General features: G+C 30.0%; 1 protein-coding gene across 2 annotated transcripts in view; it reads left to right on the top strand.

Annotated features, from left to right (window-relative positions):
- The window catches only part of LOC123275182 (tyrosine-protein kinase Dnt), a 58,127-nt gene that overhangs the window by 26,502 nt on the left and 7,368 nt on the right, over positions 1-24,257 (top strand). The window contains exons 1-2 of one of the 2 annotated variants that reach the window (XM_044743132.1): positions 11,785-12,197; positions 14,631-14,758. In XM_044743132.1, coding sequence (XP_044599067.1) covers positions 11,918-12,197; positions 14,631-14,758 — 408 coding nt within the window. In that variant the 5' untranslated portion in view covers positions 11,785-11,917. Of the gene's footprint in view, positions 1-11,784; positions 12,198-14,630; positions 14,759-24,257 lie in introns of those variants that run through there. The other variant, XM_044743131.1, reaches the window with a different exon arrangement.

Below are 24,257 nucleotides of genomic sequence, written 5' to 3'. Positions count from 1 at the left end.
CTTTATTTTATTTTTCTCGTTCTCGTTTAGTTTTCTGTTCCTTCGACTGGCACTGCTGGGTTAGCTGTACTCTACTCTCTTAACATTACTTTTAAACTCAGAACTCTTAAATTGGCTCAGACGATTTCTCGGAAAATTTTCCAACTAAGAAAATGCCACTGGCGTTTAGCAGACCCAAGTTAAATTGATGTAGCAGCAATACTCGAGGCTATTCTCCAGCTTTTCTAGCAATAGAAGTGTCTACTCTATAGTATAGTGCAAGGGTAGGCAGCACAAGTATATTTATGACACGAAAATGAATCAGAGTGAAGAATTTTCGAATCAAAAAGGAAAAAAAAAATATTTCTACAAACCGGATTGCCGGAACGGATGCAATAAAAATAAAGTAATCCGGCGTAACGGGCTTAGACGCATTTTCGTTTATTGTCCTTGCAGCTACTACAAGTTGTGAAGTAATCCTGCGGTGAGAATAGTGAAGAGAAGGATGTCTAGTCTAGTCTACGACGCCATAAAGTTACCCTTGAGGTTCTGTGCAGCGTAAAGTTAAAGCGAAGGTAAAGTGCTAAGTTAGAGCTGGAGGTAAGCTCTGCTAGTAGAGCATAGGGTTGACAGGGAAACAACAACAGTTCCCGGGAAGCCTCTTCTCTATTCACTTGGCTATCTTCGCTGTACATACCTATACGAGACTCACTGCACAATTCCACTTACTCCTCCCTCTGTATAGTACGCAAGAGCATGCTTCAATGACTTTTACCTACAGACATATGTTTATGCATACTTTTAATGCATGTCTCAAGATAGAAGAATGTTAACGAGTCATCGGAATTTAAAATATTATTTTATAAATTGTCTGTCTATTTTATTTCACGCTTTAAGAAAAATTTTGCGGCCAGTATTTATATGATAAAATGGGTTTTTATGGTTAAATTTGATATCGTTGGAAAATTCTTGACCTGGAGTTGAGCCTTTTCATGGTTTTATATCATTCTAACCAATAGTCAATTTATGATGATAAGTATTTAGGCTGCATTCGGAAATGCTCTATCTCTAGATTCATAATTAGGAAATGACCTTGTATCTCGTGAACTATTGACATTTTTAAAAATATAAGCTCATCCCGATGTTACACTCATCGAGACCTTTCATTTGAGTACCCACATCAATTTTTCATATATTTTGATATATTATATATTTGTATATATGGAAAATATATCAAAATGCATGTGGGTACTCAAATGAAAGCTCTTGATGAGTCTAGCATCGGAATGAGCTTATATCTTTAAAAACGTCAATAGTTAAAAAAGTACAGTGCAATTTAACAGATATCTTGTGAATTATTGACATTTGTAAAGAAATAAGCTCATCCCGATATTATACTCATCAAGATCTTTCATTTGAATACCCACATCAATTTTTCCATATATTTATATATATTCTATATATTATATTTATGTATATGTGAAAAATATATCAAAATGCATGTGGGTACTCAAATGAAAGCTCTTAATGAGTGTAACATCGGGATGAGCTTATATCTTTAAAAACCTCAATATTTAAAAAAGTACAGTGCAATTTAACATGATTAAGAAATGACCTTGTATCTTGTGAACTATTGACATTTTTAAAGATATAAGCTCATCCCGATGTTCCACACATCAAAACCTTTCATTTAAGTACCCACATCAATTTTTTCATATATTTATATATATTATATTTATGTATATATAAAAAATATATCAAAATGCATGTGGGTACTCAAATGAAAGCTCTTGATGAGTGTAACATCGAAATGACCTTATATCTTCAAAAACGTCAATAGTTAAAAAATTACAGTGCAATTTAACAAAAGTCATTATTTAATACAGCGATATTTTATTTATTTATATTTCACAAGTCACGGCAGTCAGTGACTTCGAGGTTGCTATAGTTATAATTAATCAAGTATTTTATCCGATACAACAAAATAAAATAAAATATTAATGTAAAAATTCTTCAACACTTTAATCCCCAGATAATTCTTTAATTCCTCTAAAAAAAAATTCGCAAATTTTCCCTCTCAGACACATTGCGAGGATTATTCAACTACGTGTAATAAAGATAATGTCATTAAATAAAATTAAAACGGTCGGTACAGAAAATTAAAATAATTGACTGAGCAGGTATCTATAAAATATAAATATTCTCTCGAGATAAAGTATTCTCATCTACGGAATAAAATGATAACGTCTGGTACATGCTACCCGGTACATAAATTCATAATACATGGTATGAAGTGAGAGCCTGACGTATGCATTGTACATTAGTGACGAATGAGGCGAGGAAAAAGGGAGGACTTGCTTCATTTTACTCATATCACCTTCTGTTCTCGCATGCACACACATCTAAAGACACTGATAAAATATATACACACATAACATATACACACGCTCACTCAACTTGAGCAGTAGCACTAACAGCAGCATATTGTTGGGGTGTGCCCGGAAGCGGGAACTAATGTGCGCGTGATATAAGCAGAAATTTTTCATCGCCCGAGGAGTGAGGACTAGACGTACACAAGTCTGGGATACGTACAGTAAAGTAGGTAAGGTGCGATGTCGGTCATATCAGCATCCCTTAGCGGTGTTTATTTACTTCTAAATTTATTCTCTCCGATACGAACCTCGGCTTTATTATTCCTTAAGGGAGGAAATACGTGTACAGGCTTAAAAAAATTCATATTTTTTTTATAAATTGCTTGTAAAACTATTCAAAAATATAGATTTAAAATTTCAAGTCAAAATTCCTATTTGTTCAAAAGTTATAAACGATTTAGTAATTACTTTAATACTATTTTACATTAACTTTTATTTCAAACGCGTTTTCCTCGAAACGAGTTTTTCCAAAACTGTGTGCATTCTAGCTCAAAGAGTTTTAAACCAATCATCTAGCGATATGGCTTATAATTTTTTTTATACAATTACTTTGAATATGAATCTCAATCGAAAGCGATATTTTTATTTAAACTATTTTTTTTTTTAATAAATAATGTGTGAAAAAGTGGTAAAAAATCACGACTTAATTTCACAGCTCTCTAAAAAATCCAAATTTTTACTTTTTTTTCAAAATTGAGGTTCATATGGAAGATACACATATAAATGAAGTAATTTTTCTGTGCCATTGATTTCAAATAAAAATTGTGGTTTCTATACTGCACACAGACTGCTAAGTCAGATGACAACTTACGATGTGTATCAGCTGATATTTCCGCTATTTGTTAAATTATACACGGAGAAAGTTTTATAGTAGAGTTTATTATCTAGTTATGTTAAAATCTATTAACTGAATTCGATAGTAGTAAATATTATTTAAATAGTTAAATAAATCATCTGAATTGTAGTATTTACCATCCTGATGGTAACTACTACTATTATGATGGTAATCAGTAATAATAACTGTTATTATTTTCATTAGTTACTACTATTATCAAAATCGTAATTCCTAATATAACCTGATGGTTGCAGTTACCATCAGTAATAATAATAACTACTATTTAAGCTAGTAAAAAATATTTAAAAAATTAAGAATCTGCGTTACCGTAGATGCATTTCTGAATAAACTAAAAGCAGCTGTAGTGCAGTGTAGTGCACAAAAAATTGGGATTAAATTCGGATTGAAATTATATTTATAAATTTTTATTTATCTAAAACAAGTTTTAACGCCAAATTTTTCAAAAAGAATTTGAAATTTCCAAAAAAATCAAAATTTTCAATAAAATTCAAATTAAAAAAAAAATTAAAATTTCAAAAAAAAAATTTTAATAAAAAAAATCAAATTTTCAAAAAAAAAATTTTGAAAGGAATTTAGAATATTTTAATATTTCAAAGAAAAAAATGTACATTAGCTGAAATATGGATTTAAATAAAGAATTTAATTAAGTAAATTTATATTATTTTTTCTTTTAGAATTTTTATAATCTGAGATGGTAACAGTTACCATCTTTGATTGTAACAGTTATAATTTATAATAATTACAATTATTATTTTCGATAGTAATCGTTATCATTAGTAATAGTAACTATTACAATTGTCAATGATACCACCTATTATTTTGTTACTAATTAATTTTATTACCATTTTAGATAGTAGGAGTTACTATTTTTGTATAGTAGGTAGTATAATTAATTTTTCTCCGTGTATTATTGTTTAATACGAAAAAATACTCATAAATATATGTATAAAATAACCTGATAGTTTCGATAAATAATATTAATTTTTTGTACCTTAAAAAAATTAATGAAAATCAGCATGAAAACGGTCTTCTACACATATTTCCCCCCTTAAATTGATGGTACATACTCAATACTCATATTTACACTGTACTCGTATTTTATTCCTTATACGCGTATTATTATTTATTATCAAATAAAAAAATACATATTGTAAGGGAACTGTAAGCTGAATACAAGAATAGGAGCATTATAAACGGGCGTTCATTCGTACAAATGCAATATTGTCGTTGTTGTGTGAGCTTCCTTGGTTTAGCGCCTTTCCATTGTCCCAACAGTCCCAATGCTGAGCGTCTATGGCCCAAGGATTTTACTTTTTTTTTATTTTATCTCTTTTATTGTTCCCTTCCTCTTCCCGTTGGGCAGCAGAGTCCAGGCAAGACTAGACTATGAACTATGACTATTGGTATTGTCGCAGTCCTGGATTTTATTTTTTATTGTATTATTTTCATCTTCAGGTCAGTGTCGAGTTCCAAGATCGAGACCCAAAAACAGTCGACAATTCTTAGCATAACATGGGTCGTGGGTAACTCACGTCACTTTGTCCCCCTGTCCGGGCTTTTTACATCTTAGAAGTCCTAAGAATTCAGCGATGCCCCTTTATCCCTGTATAGTAGACACATACAGCGTGCTCTCTGGCCCTTGGTCCCTCTGGCTCTTGGTATGGCGGCACAGTATGTCGTACCATTAGTTTGTTGGTCGTCTCTTCTTTAACCAGTACTCCATCGGTCGTGATCTCCCCGGGCGTCCTCAGCCCCCCGAGACTCTTTCATCCGGTCTTTCACATTTCTACAGCCCGGTCTATTCTCGCTATTCTCGTCAGTTGAATTCAATGCTGTATTTTGACAGCCAGGCGACACGCCGGCCTGCGAAATTTTGCCGGGTGTTTCACGCCTGAGCAAAAAGACACGCGTGGTTGTTTTATTTCATAATTCTTTTACTATTCAATTATTTAAATACGTCACGTGAGAAATAAAATATTCAAACCGATCTCTTGTATTTTTTTTTTATTAAACACATACACATCAATTAAATTTAATTAATATTCAATTCTCCGTTATTTTTTCTCCAACATCGAATTGAAATATTTAATTAAATTAATTTTTCCATTTTAATCAGAGTGTTACATCTCGAGTGAGTCTTGGGTACTTGAATAGAAAAGGGTTGCGAGATAAAAATAAATGTCACTGACGGGAGTGACGTAATTAAATGCAAGAAAGTTAAAAGGAGGTCTGTAACAAATAATATTAAGAAGGTTCAAGCGAATCTAATGTAAAAAATAATTTCCAACTTTGAGCAAAAAAGATTCACCGTTTAGTTACTTAGATATTAAATTTTAAAAATCACATATTTTATCTCCTTATACACGGGCTCTTATGGCGGACAAACGTTTTGTCGAGACTTTAATTATTTTTTTCAATATTAACCTCCCAACTTTAACGGATAAAAAACTATACACAAGAAACTTGGATTATTGCAAAATATAAAAACAATTTAATAATAATATATTACCGATATAATTTTTGAAATATTTAAAGTCAAATTTTATGTTTGTAACTCGTTTATCGTCAGCCATTTATTCGAAGAAAGATTTGACAACATCGCGTCAACAGCTGAGAAAAAAGAAAAGAATAGAAATATAATTACAGAGAGAGAAATGTTTAACTCACACACTCATCCACGTCTCTGTTATGGGTATAATCAAGCGCGCTATTGCCAAATCTGTTTATTTATTCCGGCAAGTAATAAATACCAAAGTCATTTTATTACTCTACTTTATTAAATAAGTAAAAATCATCAATTAGTAAATTGTTTAAATTATTTTAAATTAAAATAAAGAATTTTGACGAATACTGGGAAAAATAAAATTTAAAAAAAATTAACACTATTTCGACTCATTATTTACGCTCGAACTTCCTTAATGGGTACAAAATATTTGTTTCTCCAAATAAATGACTAAAAATTTTGTTACTAAATCAGTTTAGTGCTCCGTAATAAATTCTTCTATCAGTGTGTAGGGTGGTTAAAGACACCGCGGCTTTATCTAACTCGGAGTTACGCGCACATAACACTTAACTCCGGAATATGCGACTTAGCGCAGCAGGCCCACGAAGACAAAACAAAACGTGAAAAAGGCCCTCACCTCAAAGTACCTCAGGCCCTCATGACAATTGTGTCTGGCACCGGTTCTCAAGGGTCGACGCCTCCGCTGAAAGGGCTGTTTCACCTTCGTACCCAGACATCAAAGGATTTTTCTTAAACTCTTTCTTCGTCTGCTGTAGGTAGTTGCACCTTAAAACTCTTTCCTTTTCCTCTTCCTCACTCTCTGTTTCACTCTCACTCTGTGAGTATGGTAGGTAGAGCCTCTTTGCTCCTAGTCATCCATTTACATTACAGTCTCATTTTTTTCCTCCCAGTTAACATTCTACCCGGGTGAGTTTGCATTTGTACCTTCCCTGAACTTATTTTCATTTGACTTTAAACCTTTGGAGTGTCACACAGCAGAGCCATGGTCAAGAGACCGAATATTTTTTCCACACAAGTTCTTACCTTGGAAATAAAGGAAAAAAAGTCTTTGCTCTGCTGTTACTACTCTCAAGTCTAAAGCACACACTTCCTTGGGTCTATCACTCACTACTAAGTGCACCGGCACACTCTTTCATAATTGCACAAAAGGGAAAAGTCAAAGAGACGACAGCCAGTAGTTGTACTTGTAGTGTTATATGCACGCGGTGGATCTCTTTTCCATCAACTCGAGATATGCTTAAGCAGTCAAGAGCACAGAGTTATTATATAAGAGAGTATATGATGTAGAGTGTCGAGTAAAACTGGTAACGAGGTCAGAATCTCCGGCTGGGCGGCTTAGTACCATTCTACAAACGAAACTCGACTTGAGACTTTAGTAATAGTTAAAGTAATGCATAACACCAATGAACAAAAAACTTTTTATAGAAATAATTAATTTAATTTAATGTGAGCTGAGATTCGCGGTCGGTTTTCCACCATCTAAATACCGCTTTTTAAGTAAACTCTGAGATTTCCCTTTTCTTCCATTACTACGCTACTTTTTTATGAATAAAATTATCCCTTCAAAAGACATTTAAATACAGCACAGATATTTATACACAGAAAGAAAAATTTCTTGACTGGAGAACAAAATTCTTGGCTCAAGAAAATTTTCGGGTGCCTGCAGGAAGACCGAAGTTGTGTTGGCTGAAGTAAAAATTTTTCGAGAAATTCTATTCTTGGTGGTCATTTTTTTTTAATTCAAATTATCATAAATACTTGATACAATAAATTGTTATATTTGATCAAGATTTTTGGATACTTTAGGGAAGCAGCGCTGCCTACATCAGCTGAGAAAAAAATTTTCTCACCTTGAGAAAATTTTTCTCTTGAATATTTGATACCCATTTTATAATATTTTAGCGTGCAATTATATATATCGACGGTCTAATTAGCAATTGGATCTAACTCGGTATTTTTTAGAAGGTGATTTTTTAACATTTTGAAGTAACAACAGTCCAATTATAAATTATTTAAATGATCTAAACGAAAATATTGTACCTCTATTAGATATTAAATTGTTTATAATTTATTTATTTATTTTTACTTCTGATATATATTCTATAGAGGTGCACGACACCTGTGCATAAACACCAGAAAAATACAATAATATTTAATTATATATACATCAAATTTAGAAATTCATTAGCTAATGCAATGTACAAAGTATAAGTTTTCTTACAAATAATTATACAATATTTTGCTAACTAATATACTATCTTAATTTATAATTCAATAGATCTAATCCACCTCCCAAAATTCTGGCTTAATAAGTTCTTTTTGCATTCAAGAGCTTTTAGATTATTGGGAAGTAGATTGAAATATTTTATTGCCACAAAAAACGCATTTTTGGTACTTAATGTTTTATTAATTTTTGGTAAAGTTATTTGTCTATTACGTGTATTTATAAACCTCCCAGAGTGCATTAATTTACAATCTGTAAAATAATAAGTAAGCGCATTCACAACAAAAAACTGGTTGATTTTTAAAGGTACTAACATTTCATTTTCTATTTTCATTTTATTTATCAATTTATTCTGTAAATTTACAATAGGTTTTTTAAAGTGATAATAAATTTTGAATTGATTGTTTTTTCGCAAAAATGGAAGATTTTCTAAAATGGAGTTAGACAATTTGCTAATTAGACCGTCGATATTGAATAAAAAAAAATGATGAAATATTACTTGATCTTCCCATTTGACATGTTAATCAATAAAAATATTAATGAAAATTTACTTTTATCGTTATATGTAATTTTTTGGAGCAAGAGAGAAATTTTCTCAAGACAAGAAAATTTACTTCTATCAAGAACTAAATTTTTTGGCGCTTCGAGGCTGAATTTTCTCAAAACAACAAAATTTTCTTGAAATTCTATTTTTGGTAGAAGTAATTTTTTCTTAATTCAAATTATCATAAATACTTGATACAATAAATTATTATCTAATATTTTAGCGTGCAATTATACATATTGAATGAAAAAAAATGATTCAATATCAATCTTCCCATTTGACATGTTAATCAATAAAAATATTAATGAAAATTTACTTCTATCTTTATAATGAATTTTTTGAAGTAAGAGAGAAATTTTCTCAAGACAAGAAAATTTACTTCTATCAAGAACTAAATTTTTTGGAGCTTCAAGGCTGAATTTTCTCAAAACAACAAGATTTTCTTGACTTAAATAAATTTTCTTGGATCAAGATACGTATTTCTTAAAGCAAGAGAATTAATTTTGTTGGAATAAGTGAAATTTCTTGTGTCAAAAAAAATTTCTTTTTTCGCTCAAGAAAACAATTAAGAAAAATATTTTCTTGGCTTACGTGAACCTTTTTTTTCTGTGTAAACAAAAAACCACTTGTTGAATTATTTATTCATAAATTTTAATAAATGCAAAATGTCAAGTTGCTGTAAATAAATAATAGCTTAGTTTGTATAAACCAATATGGGCTTGGGTGAGTCAATAGGTCGTGTGAGCTCGGTATATGCAGTATCTGATGAACGAACAGAGGCCCAGGATGCAACGCCGGGAATAAATAAATAAATAAAATACATGAGCAAAGTTAAGCAAAGCCAGATCAAAAGGAGCTAAAGGCAAAGGTAAAGGTTACAAAGCGACACGGAGGACGGGAGAACCCTTGTATTGAGTTAACAGTATAAAGTGGATGTAATGTTGGAGATCTTTGGTACTCTGGTCCCGGTCTTGGGGTATTGTTTCAGCGTTAACTCGGATGGGAGTGATTTAAAAATCTTCTCGTGGCTCGTTAACCTTACTATCCGGACTATCGGATCCCGAGGCCGATAGTCAGCGACTGTTTAGTTGCTTGCAGCCGGAACAAGCCAGCCAACTTTCGAGTTACACGTGCAGAAGACCACTGGGCATTTATTCTGCCCCTTGGCCCTGCCTTTTTACTTTATTTTACTTTTAACCTCTTTGTTGTTGTCTCCGTCTTTGTCTTTGTATTATCTTCTTGTGGGTTTACTTTTGCCTTTAGCTTTGGCTTTGCCTTTACCTTTACCTGGTTAAACTTTTTACGTGAGAGACTTTTGTTGGTTTTTTTAGTGTCCTTTTTGCCCTCCCAGGATCTACGGCTCCCGAACAGTTCTCGGGTACTCTCGACCACCAGCTTTCGCCATACCATGCATACACACTACAACGAGAGAGAGACTTATTGGCAGAGTGTATAGTACCATGCAAGATCCTATCGCCGTATAAAGAATCACAAGGCGATGAGAGCCTTAAATGTTTGGGCATACTTAAGGGCTCATATTTATTATCCTCGATACTGAGATTTTATCGCACTAAAAATAAAAAATAATAAATTATTATTTTTTTTTTTTTATTCGATAAAATTTTAATTAGCAAACAGTTTATTTAAATAAAAAAAAAAAATGATGTTATTTTATTGTAATAAAAAGTTTCTTGTCCCCTCTCAGGAGAGTGAAAAATAAAAAAAAAATACCAAGGGGGAATATTTAAAAATCATAAACTATTGATTTTATAACCGGCAGTAAAAGAAATATTTAACGACATCGTATCGGTGCAGTGTTGCCGGTCATGAGCTGGTGGGTAGTAGCCAATCGTGGATTCTTTTTTATTTATTTAACTTTTATTTTTATTTTTACCTATACCTGCTCCAGGGACTCCTGGGAGAGTACCGAGGGATACAAGTGAATAAAATAAAAAAAAAAAAAAAGTAAATAAAACTATAGAAAAAGTAAAAAATAAAACCCAAGTTTTGGTACCCGATCCATCGGATATATGTATTCCCAAGACCCAAGTTAAGTCCCAAGATGTAAGATGCTCAGCTGTATTTCACGTTTTAAAGTCTCATGAGTCTTCGTGTCGAACAACACACCTGTCAAACACGTGGTCCAGCTTTTATTCCGTCCTACCAACTAAATTCAAAGCCCTCTATTTTCCGTGATCGCTCACGGAACATTACGCTTGTGTTAAATGAAAATAAATATTATTACTTGGCGCTAAAAATATTACACAAAAAAAAAGGTTCACTGGAGCCAGGAAAATATTTTTCTTCCTAATTATTTTCTTGAGTTAAAAAAAAATTTTTTTTGACAAGAAATTTTACTTATTCTTTACTAAATCTTGTTTTGAAAAAATTCAGCCTCTTGCTCCAAAAAATTTAGTTCTTGATAGAAGTAAATTTTTTTGTCTTGAGAAAATTTCTCTCTTGCTCCAAAAAATTAAATATAAAGATAGAAGTAAATTTTCATTAATATTTTTATTGATTAACATGTCAAATGGGAAAATCAAATAATATTTCATCATTTTTTTTTCATTCAATATGTATAATTGCACGCTAAAATAATATAAAATATGGGTATCAAATATTCAAGAGAAAAATTTTCTCAAGCTGAGAAAATTTTTTTCTCAGCTAAAGTAGGTGGCGCTGCTTCCCTAAATTATCTAAAAATCTTGATCAAACATAAAAATTTATTGTATCAAGTATTTACGATAATTTAAATTAAGAAAAAATGACTTTCACCAAGAATAGAATTTCTCGAAAAATTTTTACTTCGGCCAACACAACTTCAGTCTTCCTTCAGGCATCCGAAAATTTTCTTGACCCAAGAATTTTGTTCTCCAGTCAAGAAATTTTTCTTTCTGTGTATATACAGGTAATATAAAGTACGTACAAAAATATTTTTTTATTAATAAAAATAAAAAACCGAGCCGTTTTATTCGCTTTTGATCCAACCGACCGTATCGCTTTTCATACCACGAATATAATATGTACTTCCTTTCATACTCTTCATAGATTTTTTTTTCTTATACCATACCGGTGCTGGTTACTGGTTTCCCTCCGGTTCTATAATAAAAATCTATAAAAAGATGACATATTCACCCAGAGAAGTACATAATAAATGTATGTAATGGCAAGAAAGGTGGATGTGAGCTGAGGTAAGAGTAAACTCAAGAGCGATCTGTAGCGCAAACTCAATTTAACTTTGAGACCAAAAAGAGTGAGAGCAAGAGAGGGTGAGGGTGCGGGTGAGAGGGAAGAAGCGAAAAGGCCTCGACGTGCACCCGCGCACGTGAACAATGAACAAAGCCCCGCGCCGCCGACAATGGACTCGCTCAGCTCTGCTCCCTTTCCTCTTTCTCTCTGTAAAATATCCTCCGCGAGTTTGCACGTTATTATCGATACTACCGATCCAAGTTTGCCGCGTATAGTCTACGCCAACCGTGCTCCGACCGCAAGGGCTGGATCCCGCGGTTTCCCGCTAAATTTCCGAACTATATATCTACTCTTCTTCTCTCCGCATCTCTGTGCCTTTATTTTCAATTCCGAAAGTTTATATCGAGTACTTTTAGAGACAATAAACTATTGTCACACTGTACCGAGTGGTAAATAATAAAATTTTCAACGTTTAAATTTTCTATTCAACTTTTCAAACTCGAAAATAATATCCCGTCTCACTTTATTTATTTTTTATCTATATTGTTAAGAGAATAAGCAGAATTTTGTGGCCAGTGTATTTATATGATAAAATAGGTTTTTATGGTTAAATTTGGTATCGTTGGAAAAAATCTTGACTTGGAGTTGCCTTTTCATGGTTTCATATCATTCTCACCAGTAGTCAATTTATGATGATAACTTATCATCATAAATTGACAAGTATCATTGATAAGTATTTAGGCTGCATTCGAAAATGCTCTATATCTCTAGATACATTATTAAGAAATTACCTTGTTTCTTGTGAACTATTGACATTTTTAAAGATATAAGCTCATGCCGATGTTACACTCATCAAGACCTTTCATTTAAGTACCCACATCAATTTTTCATATATTTAAATATATTATATATATATGTATATATGAAAAATATATAAAAATGCATGTGGATACTCAAATGAAAGCTCTTGATGAGCGTAACATCAGAATGAACTTATATCTTTAAAAACATCAATAGTTAAAAAATTACAGTGCAATTTAACAGGTATCTTGTGAATTATTGACATTTTTAAAGATATAAGCTCACCTCGATGTTACACTCATCAAGATCTTCTATTTGAGCACCCACATCATTTTTTCATATATTTATATATATTATATATATGTATATATGAAAAATATATCAAAATGCATGTGGGTACTCAAATAAAAGTTCTTAATAAGTGTAACATCAGAATGAGCTTATATCTTTAAAAACATCAATAGTTAAAAAATTACAGTGCAATTTAACAAAAGTCATTATTTAATAAACCAAAATTTTATTTATTTATATTCCACAAGTCACATAGCGCTAGTTTTTTATTAAACTATTTCCAGTCGACTGAATTTTGTTAAATAATTTAAAGCTTATAGATAAAATATTTTTAATCGAATGTAAATGTTGAATCGTGATTCAAGATTGCTTGATCGGGGTAAGGACAATGGAAGCAAGTGAAGCAGTATACAGGATCTAGCATTAAAAAGAGTAGAGTGTGCACATGCACAATATAATACAAATAAAAATAAAAAGACAGACTGGATAAAAGTGAGTCACGCTCGCCTCCGCATGTGCGATACGAGCGATATCCGATACGGCGATACCGAAAACCAGTTACCGGTTAGCAGTTACCAGTTGGTAGTGTACCCAGAACAATTTCCAAGTGGCTGAGTTGTAAGCTACAAGCTCTCATCTTCGTGTCCATGTATTGCACTCAATACTCCATAGTCCATACTCTATATCTACTGTTCTTCCTACACATTTCACATCTTGCAGTATCGTGCAGCCCTTTAGCTTCGCTGGATAAACACACCTGAGTCTAGTTGAGAGTATAAGAAGAGAAGAGCATCAGCTAGATCTCCAGAACAAGAGCAAGACTGAGAATAAGACCCTTTGTTTATTTAGATCCTCCTCGAAACCCTTCATCAGAATCAGAAGCAGCTACGCGTGATGTATATCTACCAACAATACCCGCCAGTCACGAATCCTTTACTTCCTATTGTATGTTTTATTTTATTTTATATTTCCATCTTTGTTTTTATTCTCCTATCAAGCTGGTTCTCACTTCGCACCTCAATCGCCTCCACTATCCATTTGACGGAGCTACACATAATATAACATAACACCCGTACCCGTCAGAAATAACTAGACAGAATGTGGACCGAGTAATCGAGCCTTTCAATTATAATATCGCTGTTTTTATCTTCATTTTATTTTATTTTATTCTTTCACACCTAACCCGGCTATCGTAATCACGGTCCCACACAAAACATGCCAACCAGTCTAAGTTTGTAGTTTACTACAAGTAAGCTTGCTTTTACAAATATAATACAGTCAACGCTCTCTGTATTTTACTCGCCCGTACAGGACCATTCTCTGTATTTGACTCGTCCTTGTCCATAAGAGCTGTGTAAAATCGTCAAATACAGAGAGCGGTCAAATACAGAGAGGTCCAATACAGAGAGCGTCGACTGTAACACTACTTTACACATTGATGTTTAAAAAGTGTCGTGTGTCCAGACATAACACACTGGTTAGGTGTTTTTGACAGAAAAAATGTCAGGATGACGATAAAAAATAAAGTTGATCGCTTGTTTTGTTACTCAACAGAAATAATCGCCGGCTGTGTACAATACACTAGGCGTTTTTATATTTTACATTCTCTGTTATTTGTTAGTATAAATAAAATGTCAGATATAATGACAGTAGATCCTATTCTAGACAAAATATATCGCTTGCTATTATTGTAGATAAATATATGTATTATATATTTATATTTTTGTAAAGTGAATACTATAAGATAAAGTATAAAGGTTTTAAGAATTTTTTGTCATTTTGTGTTACAGGGCTCCAAGCAGAGTTATTTTACGTAAGAGAGGGAGTAATAAATGAGTATGCCATTAAGTTTGTCGTTCCCGTGCCAGCGCAGGTTCACAAGCTTCACTTTACGTGGGAGAATCTTGCCGGGAGACCAGTAAGTTTTATTATTTTTTACTTAAGTACTAAACAAGTTTATTTACGATAAACTTTTAAGTTAAAATCTTTACTCGGAAACAATCTCAGAGCCATTTAGCTCCAGAAATAGTTTGTTATTTTTTATTCGTTAATTACATCATTATGTGTACTAGTTTGGAAGTTTGGAAAATCCAAAAGTGCACGCCTCATAATCTCATTTTTCATAATAAAATTGATTAAAATAAAATATAAAAAGAAAAATAATAAAAAACAGAAAAATCTGCTATGGTTTAGTGGCGCCATAACTAAGATGAGGAAAAAAATACTATAATAAAATGTATAAATAATAGGGTGGCGCAAAAAAACCAACTAATTTTTTTTTTCGAGTCTCGAGTGAAAAAATGTCAGTTTTTGATGTTTTAAGAGCCCTCTCCAAAGAACAGCTTAAAAAAACATTTTTAAGAGGTCGCTCCAAATTTTTTTAAATTTCAAAAGCCGTCAAAAATCGAAATTTTTTTTTTTTTATTTTTTTTCTCGTTACGTCATAATTTTATAGACCAAAAAATAATAAGTTCCTGAAAGTTTCAATTCAAAATTTAAATTTTGAAAGGTCACTCATAATTTTTTTTAAATTTCAGAGTCAAAAAATGCTAATCCAATTAAATAGTCACTAATAAATTTAAAAACAAATTATGAGCGACTTTTTAAAATTCACATTTTGAACTGAAACTTTCAAGAAAACCTTTTTTTTTGTCGATAAAATTATGACGTAACGAGAAAAAAATTTAAAAAAAAAATTCAATTTTTGAAATTTAAAAAAATTTGGAGCGACCTCTTAAAAATTTTTTTTTCAGCTGTCCTTTGGAGAGAGCTCTTGAAACATCAAAAACTAACATTTTTTCACTCGAGACTCAAAAAAAAAAATAGTTGATTTTTTTGCGCCACCCTAATAGATAGAGTTACAAAAAAATTCAGTCATGTATTAGATTTTTATAAATAATAATTTAACGACAGTGAATTGAACGCTCATATTAATTAAAAAAGTTTCAAGTGTGTTACTTTAGATAATAAAAAAAAAATTATTCCGGTACGATCATTTTTTCGAGCAATTTCCCTACCAAATACACCAATCCATAAGCACAGACACACGGACATCCAGAAAAGATTATTTTTAATGTTATTATCTACTAAGTTAAACAAAATAATTGTTATTGAAACATATTTTATGTTCTTGACAAATTATTTGACTTGATATTAGTACACTCAGATTAACCTGTAGTGCGATATAAATAAAAAAACATCAATTTCAGTTTCAAGAAAACTGCTTTTTTTGAAATGTCGAGAGTAGAGCACTACCTCAACGCTTCGCTTATGAGGCGTGCAATACGGACTTTAATTGAGTCAGTAGGATGATAATTATCGATAAATAATAAATAATATAATAAGCAGTGAATAAACGAACTGACATGGCTGTAATTGCAAATGAAGGGTTGACATGCGAATTGAGTCCGAAGCAATCGTTCCACTTGCCTGGATACCATACCTTTTGATGCCTCAAAATAAAACCCCGTACTATACAGCGTACGCTACAGTAATATGTATGTAAAGTATGTTATGTAGCACATAGTCTGCTGTATATAGCAGTGATATTAAAAGCTTCGGTTGACTGGTCGCTCGTCGTTATTCGATACATAAATATATACATACATACACCTTAACACTCTTCTCTTGTTACAATTCGATTTCTCTGTTCATCATTCACGGCTGTAGTTGTAGTTGCAGTTATAGTTATAGTTATATTAGCTTTTACATTACATTAACCAGCACAACCAGTCAAGCATATCCTTTAATACCGTACCATAGCCATCACTTCACATTTACTCCTTTTGGTTTTATTCTCAGTAGTACTATACGCGCACATTTATTCACTACAATACCAGTCGGATTTAAATTGCCATAAATTTTCGTTGAATATATAAATATTTATCTCTAGTTTTTTTAATGTCGTCCAGAGACTAAGAAATAACATATTTTTATTTAATGGGAGAAAGGGATTTTATGTGACCCAGAATTTTTGTTTAAAATTTTTTTAAACATTGAAATATTATACTTTAAAATTTTACTATCGACATTTGGGCAAAAATATTCTTGAAAAATAAAAATTATAGTACGAATAAAAGTATCCATACAAAAATACAATATTTAATATTTAAGAGTACAACTCGAAATTGTTTCGACAGTTTTACTTAAGTATTAATCATGAAATAAATAATAAATAATTTATGAGTTTTAAAGTAATCTTTTATTCAATACGCTTGAAAATGCATCACCTCTCTCAACTCTCTCTACTTCTTCGAATTGACTTATTTTCTTAAGACTCTTTCTTAAGACTCTTTAACTTAACAAAATATGTACTTATATATTTCAAAAGACGTTTACATGCTTTCGAATAAATACATTAAATTCGTATTTACTGATACTCAATATTAAATCTCATAATTAAATATCATTTAAAAAAAAATATTTTTTCGGTATTTAATTGTGAGATTTAAAATTGAAAAAAATTTTATTAATCTATATTTATTAGATAGTTAATTTATTATGATAAGTATTTAAACTGCATTCAAAAATTCTCTATCTTTAGATACATAATAAAGAAATGACCTTGTATCTTGAGAACTATTGACATTTTTAAAGATATAAGCTCACCCCGACATTACACTCATCGAGACCTTTCATTTGAGTACCCACATCAATTTTCCATTTATATATATATATATATATATATATATATATATATATATATATATATATATATATATATATATATATATATGTATGTATATATAAAAAATATATGAAAATGCATGTGGGTGCTCAAATGAAAGCTTTTGATGAGTGTGACATCGGGATGAGCTTATATCTTTAAAAATGTCAATAGTTAAGAAAGTACAGTGCAATTTAACAGATATCTTATGAATTATTGACATTTTTAAAGATATAAGCTCATCCCGACATTACACTCATCAAGACCTTTCATTTAAGTACCCACATCAATTTTTCGTATATTTATATATATTATATATATGTATATATGAAAAATATATCAAAAATGCATGTGGGTACTCAAATGAGAGCTCTTGATGAGTGTAACATCGGGATGAGATTATATCTTTAAAAACATCAATAGTTTAGAATTTACAGTGCAATTTAACAAAATTCATTATTTAATAAAGCAAAATTTTATTTATTTATAGTTCAAAAATCACAGCAGTCCCATAGTGACTGCAAGGCTGCCAGTAAATTATTAAAAATAAATAAAATATATCCATTATATCAACACTAAAAAATTTGTACTCTTATCTCCTTTCTTTAAAACTCCTGACTTATATAGATAATTAAAAAAAAATAAATAAAAGAGACAGCAAAAGTGATGCTAATTTAACATAATTTAAAGTGACCAGTAAATGTATATGTTTAGTAAACATAACACACATGAGAATGGTAAGTATGTGACATGTGGAGTGTGTCAGATTGACTCGTCTGATGTGTTGGGAGGGAAGGACTATCAACGCGTGAAGAAACGCGAGGGTTTGTGAGTACGACAAAGTGCCCAAACCACTTCTTACTTACTTACTTATTTCTTCCTCTTCTTCTTCTGCTCCTTCTTGCTCTTGCCTCTCTTCTTATACTCCACTACGCTATATAATACTTATACTTGTTCTTGTTGTCGTCTTTAGTTGATGCACTCACGGTCTCTTGTCTCTTGTCTCGTGTGTGTCTCCTCGGATTTTCTCAGCGCGCGAACTTGACTCGGACGAGGAGTAGTGAGATGGGAGTACCGGGTACTGGCTGCTGGCCGCCGGTTGCTGTCGAATCAAGCAGCAGAGGGAGACAGGAAAAGGAATAAAGACGAGGATACGATACAAGGATGCCTGTCTGAAGACTAAAGACTGAAGACTGAAGAAAGAGTGACGGCCCGTGCCGCGACATCCGTCACCTCGCGACAAAACCCAGTCAGTCCCAAGTCGGTTTAAACGAATCGACCTGTCTGTCAAACTGGACCAAGCCTTTTTATTCCTCTTGTCCTCCTTCTTTCTTATTCTTAATCTTGTTTGTCAGTGTATCCTCCTCCTAGTCTTTCCCGGGGGATGACGTTTGATCTTGTTTATACATCCACCGGATCACTTTTGTACATCAATTCAATGACATGAATAAAAACACTCCCTTCGTGACAAAAACTATTCTGCTTTCTGATTTTAGATTGACAAATTACTCAAATTTTATTCTTTTTGAAGAAACAATGATTAACATTGATAGAAGGATTTAGTTCTATTTAATAAGATTTAGTAATAGATACTAAATAATTTAGTAACAAACCTTTCATTACCAAATATTTAGTAATAGGTACTAAATCATTTATTAAAGCCCATTTAGTCCTACCAAATAAATATTTAGTAGTATTTAACAAATGATTTATTGGTACTCAATAAATCGTTTATTGGTATCAAAGAAATTAATTTTTTAACTAATTTTAGCGTGTAACCTTACTTTTTAACTTAAAATAAATCAAAATAATTAAAATAAATAATTTTAAGTAAAAATATAAGGTATTATAAAGAAAAAAATCTCATTAAATTATATTTTTTTGTTTGAAACATTTATAAAATTTAAAATTAAACAAGTTTTTAACATATCAATAATAAACGAATTGAAAAATGTAAACTAAACTTCACTGAGAAAAGACATAAATAGAAGCCATTTATTGGGAATATGTGTGTTTGTAAAGGTTTGATAAATCTACGAAAATCGAGCTGAACAAAATAATTTGAGTCAGTGAATAGGTTATGTATCACATAAACATTGAAATTAGAGCATAGCCATCTACCGACAATACTTACCAAAGAAATATTTAGTACCTGTTACTAAATATTATTCGGTGGAAATAAATATTTATTTCCATGTAATAAGGCTTTGTTCATTCAAAGAAATCATTTGTTAAACTGTAACAAATAATATTGATGGGTACAAAATATTTGTTTCTCCCGAATAAATGACTAAAAATTTTGTTACTAAATCAGTTTAGTACTCCGTACTAAATCCTTTTCTATCAGTGTAGATATATTTCAGATTCTTGATATTAAAAACTATATTTAAGTTTTTTACATACATATAAAAAAAGATTCACTTGAGCCAAGAAAATATTTTTCTTTCTAATTATTTTCTTGAGCGAAAAAAAAATCTTTTTGACACAAGAAATTTCACTTATTCCAACAAAATTAATTCTCTTGCTTTAAAAAATACGTATCTTGATCCAAGAAAATTTATTTAAGTCAAGAAAATCTTGTTGTTTTGAGAAAATTCAGCCTCTTGCTCCAAAATATTTAGTTCTTAATAGAAGTAAATTTTCTTGTCTTGAGAAAATTTCTCTCTTGTTCCAAAAAATTAAATATAAAGATAAAAGTAGATTTTCATTAATATTTTTATTGATTAACATGTCAAATGGGAAAATCAAATAATATTGAATCATTTTTTTTCATTCAATATGTATAATTACACGCTAAAATAATATAAAATGGGTATCAAATATTGAAGCGAAAAATTTTCTCAAGGTAAGAAAATTTTTTTCTCAGCTGAAGTAGGTGGCGCTGCTTCCCTAAAGTATCTAAAAATCTGGATCAAATATAAAAATTTATTGCATCAAGTATTTATGATAATTTGAATTAAGAAAAAATGACTTCCACCAAGAATAGAATTTCTCAAAAAATGTTTACTTCGACCAACACAACTTCGGTCTTCCTTAAGGCACCCGAAAATTTTCTTGAGCCAAGAATTTTGTTTTCCAGTCAAGAAATTTTTCTTTCTGTGCACCTATAAATTAAATACATACTTAATTAAAATCTTAGAAGACATTTCATTTCTATTTTTACATGGCTTATTAAAATTTTATCGTAAGGTGACATGCAAATTGATAATTATTACTGTCTACCATTTAATGTACTAAAATTAACAATGAACTTTGTTATGCAATGATTAATGATCAAAAATACTTTAAATATTTATTAATTCAGAAGATGTCTTAGAAAAAAGATGATTTTTTTTTTAATTAAATTAATTGCCTTCATTGTAAAATTTTCTGTCAAATTTAAAGAAGTACCCGAGTCGAAAAAATGAACTTACATGAGCTTACATCAATTATTTTAGTATAATAGTTAAGTTCATTTAAGTTAATTTTTTCAACTCGGGTAATATTTAAATTATTAATAAGCTTTAGTGAGCCAGAGAATGATTTATTCACTTTAATTTTTGTACCATTATAATTGTATCTTTAATCATTATCTCCTTTAAGAAGAAAATAATTTATGGGGAAAATAAATTCAGGTCAATCCATTAAATAAAGTAGGTTAATAAAAAAATTTTTGATAAAACTATTTCGATCGACTTTTCTCGTGAGCAATTTAGTGGAAATTGATACCATAATAGGATTAATAAATTATATTTAACTAGTTGAGAGTGTAATCAATAAGCAATGAAAGGTTAGAATGCATTTATAAACAGAGTAAAAATAAATCATCGGGTAATTATTATTAGATTAATCGGTAGTTTTGTTATTAGATTATCGCGTGATAAAGGAGCAATCTAGAAGGAAATTAAATAAATAAATATGAGAGTATCGAAGCAAAATATTGCTTTAGGATTTTTTTATATAAATTGATAATCATATATATTGTATACTTGTGGCTGTATAGACGGTGGAAGTATTATATTATATAGATTGCAAGGATGATGATAGTTGTACGGAGAGTAGAGTAATGTTAAGCATCATCACGGGACTGGAATGTCGATAGTAATGTGCTCGAGGCTGATTATATTACTGCCAGTTACAAAGTATCAACCAGTGTTGATCGACTGTGAATCTTTTTATATTTTTCTTAACCACAGGCTTTGTAATCTTCGAGAAATCTCTTGCTTTATACTTTTTATATAATGAGATACAGGGAAAAATAAATTAACTATTTATTTTATGAGTAGCAAGACGCCCTACATGTTTATTATTATACTTTTAGTATAATAATTATCACAATTTTTCTGCAGAGTAAAAAAGATTGGAATTATTTTTAGAAATTTATCCATCAGAGGATATACAAATAGACTATTTACGCTTCTTGTATCTAAAATTTTATCAGAGTTTTTGATATTTTTATTGACTGTAGAGCTTGCAAGCTATTTTTTCTATTTAAAACTTTAATTCACATGCCAAAAATATACACTGATAGAAGGATTTATTAACTATTAATAATTTAATTTATTCGGACAATTATTTAATTTATTAAATTTTAATAAATATTTTTTAACATTCAATTAATATTTATTTGAAAGGACAGACCATTTATTAATAGTTAATAAGTCACGTTACTAAAACCATAAGGGCGTATAAAAAAATTTTTTTTGCTCCAATTAATGTAAAAATATTGAAAACATTAACATCTATGGAAAAAACGAAAAAAAAAATTCTTTTTTGTGATACGTCCTCATGGTTTTAAGAAAACATTTTTCTAAAACCATAAGGGCGTATCCTGTTTTTTCGGTTTATTATCAATTATAGGTCGGAGTAAGAAAAAAAATTGCAAAGGTGATAGAACTTATCACTCCACAACTTAATTTATATCAACAAATATTTATTTGAGTGAAAAAACGAATGAAAAATTAAGAAAAAATAAATTTATAACTGCTTGAGAACAATCGGTATGTCTTCAAGTTAATAAAATTAGCCTCAAAGTTTTTCAAAATTGATTTTTTTTACTTCAGATCTATTTACAATTAACAAAAGAGTTTTGGAAGCCATTTAGAACTGTAATTTTAAAAAAGTCATTCAAAAAGAACTTTGTTCTTGAAAATTGTTATGATTCTTCAATACCAATATCTTGAAGCAAGTTTGATGATCTAAATCATCTTTGTACATCAGACACTGTCCCAGAAAATATCATCGGTATTATCAAAGTTTAATTTTCAGCCATGGTCATAGTTTGTAAATTTTTTTGTGATTATCTAGTTAAAAAAAAAATTAAGAAATCTTTTTTTTTACTTTTAAAATATTAGACACAGATGATCCTGACGATGGAGATGAAATTGGAGTAATACTCTGATGAATTTATTTTTCCTTAATTTTTTATTAGTTTTCTCACTTAAATAATTATTTGTTGACATAAATCAAGTTGTGGAGTGATATTCTATTACCTTTGCAATTTTTTTTCTCACTCTAAAACCCATAATTGATAATAAACCGAAAAAACAGGATACACCCTTATGGTTTTAGAAAAATGTTCCCTTAAAACCATAAGGGCGTATCACAAAAAAAATTTTTTTTTTCATTTTTTCCATAGATGTTAATATTTTCAACATTTTTACATTGATTGGAACAAAAAAAATTTTTTTATACACCCTTATGGTTCTGCAGAACCATAAGGGCGTATATTTTGAGATACGCCCTTATGGGTTTAGTAACGCGAAGTATTTATTAATAGTTAACAAATATTTATTAACAGTTAATAAATATTTTGTTGAGTGAATTTGTTTGGCTTGCAATGTTATATGATATGAAGATTGCTTATAAATAAAAATCATCTTTATAAATTATTTGCATTAATTATATTACATTATAATAACGTTTATTGTAAAATACCATATTCTATCACAGCTCATAATTATTTTTTATATTTTTAAATATTAAAAACGTTAATTTATTTAGTGAATTTAATTATTATCATGTATTCCAGCTATAGGGTTATAAAAAGTATCAAAAGACAATTACTATTTTTGCTCTTCATTTTAAATAAATATTTGTTAGCAGTTAATAAATATTCATTAACCATTAATAAATATTTATTAACAGTTAATAAATTTTACTTAATAAATTACTTATTATCTGTTAATAAGTATTTGTTTACCCTTAACAAATATTTAGTATCATTTAATAAATTGTATTTAATAAATAATTTATTAACTGTTAATAAATCTTTTTTAAATCCTATGATGTTAAGAAATCATTTATTAACAGTGAATAAAGCTTATTGAATAAAAAAATCCTTCTATCAGTGTAAATAGAGATTTTTAGTTGATAAAATAAAATTTTATCCAACCAACTTCAAAATTGTTGAATGATATTTTTGCACACGAGGTATTTTATTACGAATTCAAAAATAGTTTTAAATTTTATTCAAGCGAATAAAAGTCTAACTTTATATAAAACTCGTATAAAATTATCAAAAAGTCCATTTATAAAATTAAAATTAAACCAAAAGCGAGATAATAAATCGTATAGAAAACATAAAAAATCGTCAATTTAATTTTAGACATAAAAAATTAAATAAAAACGAGTAATTTAATTTTAAGAAAAATAATAAATATTAATAATAGTTATTAAATAACTGAAGACTATAGTATTAATAACAATTATAAATATTAATAAGCTGCATAAAAAATTACAATAAATTAGCATATTCCGGGATTATAATTAG

This window comes from Cotesia glomerata, linkage group LG1, assembly GCF_020080835.1.
Source record: "Cotesia glomerata isolate CgM1 linkage group LG1, MPM_Cglom_v2.3, whole genome shotgun sequence".
Classification (NCBI taxonomy): domain Eukaryota; kingdom Metazoa; phylum Arthropoda; class Insecta; order Hymenoptera; family Braconidae; genus Cotesia; species Cotesia glomerata.
Note: the sequence above shows the minus strand (reverse complement) of the source record. Positions and strands in the feature narration are given on the sequence as shown.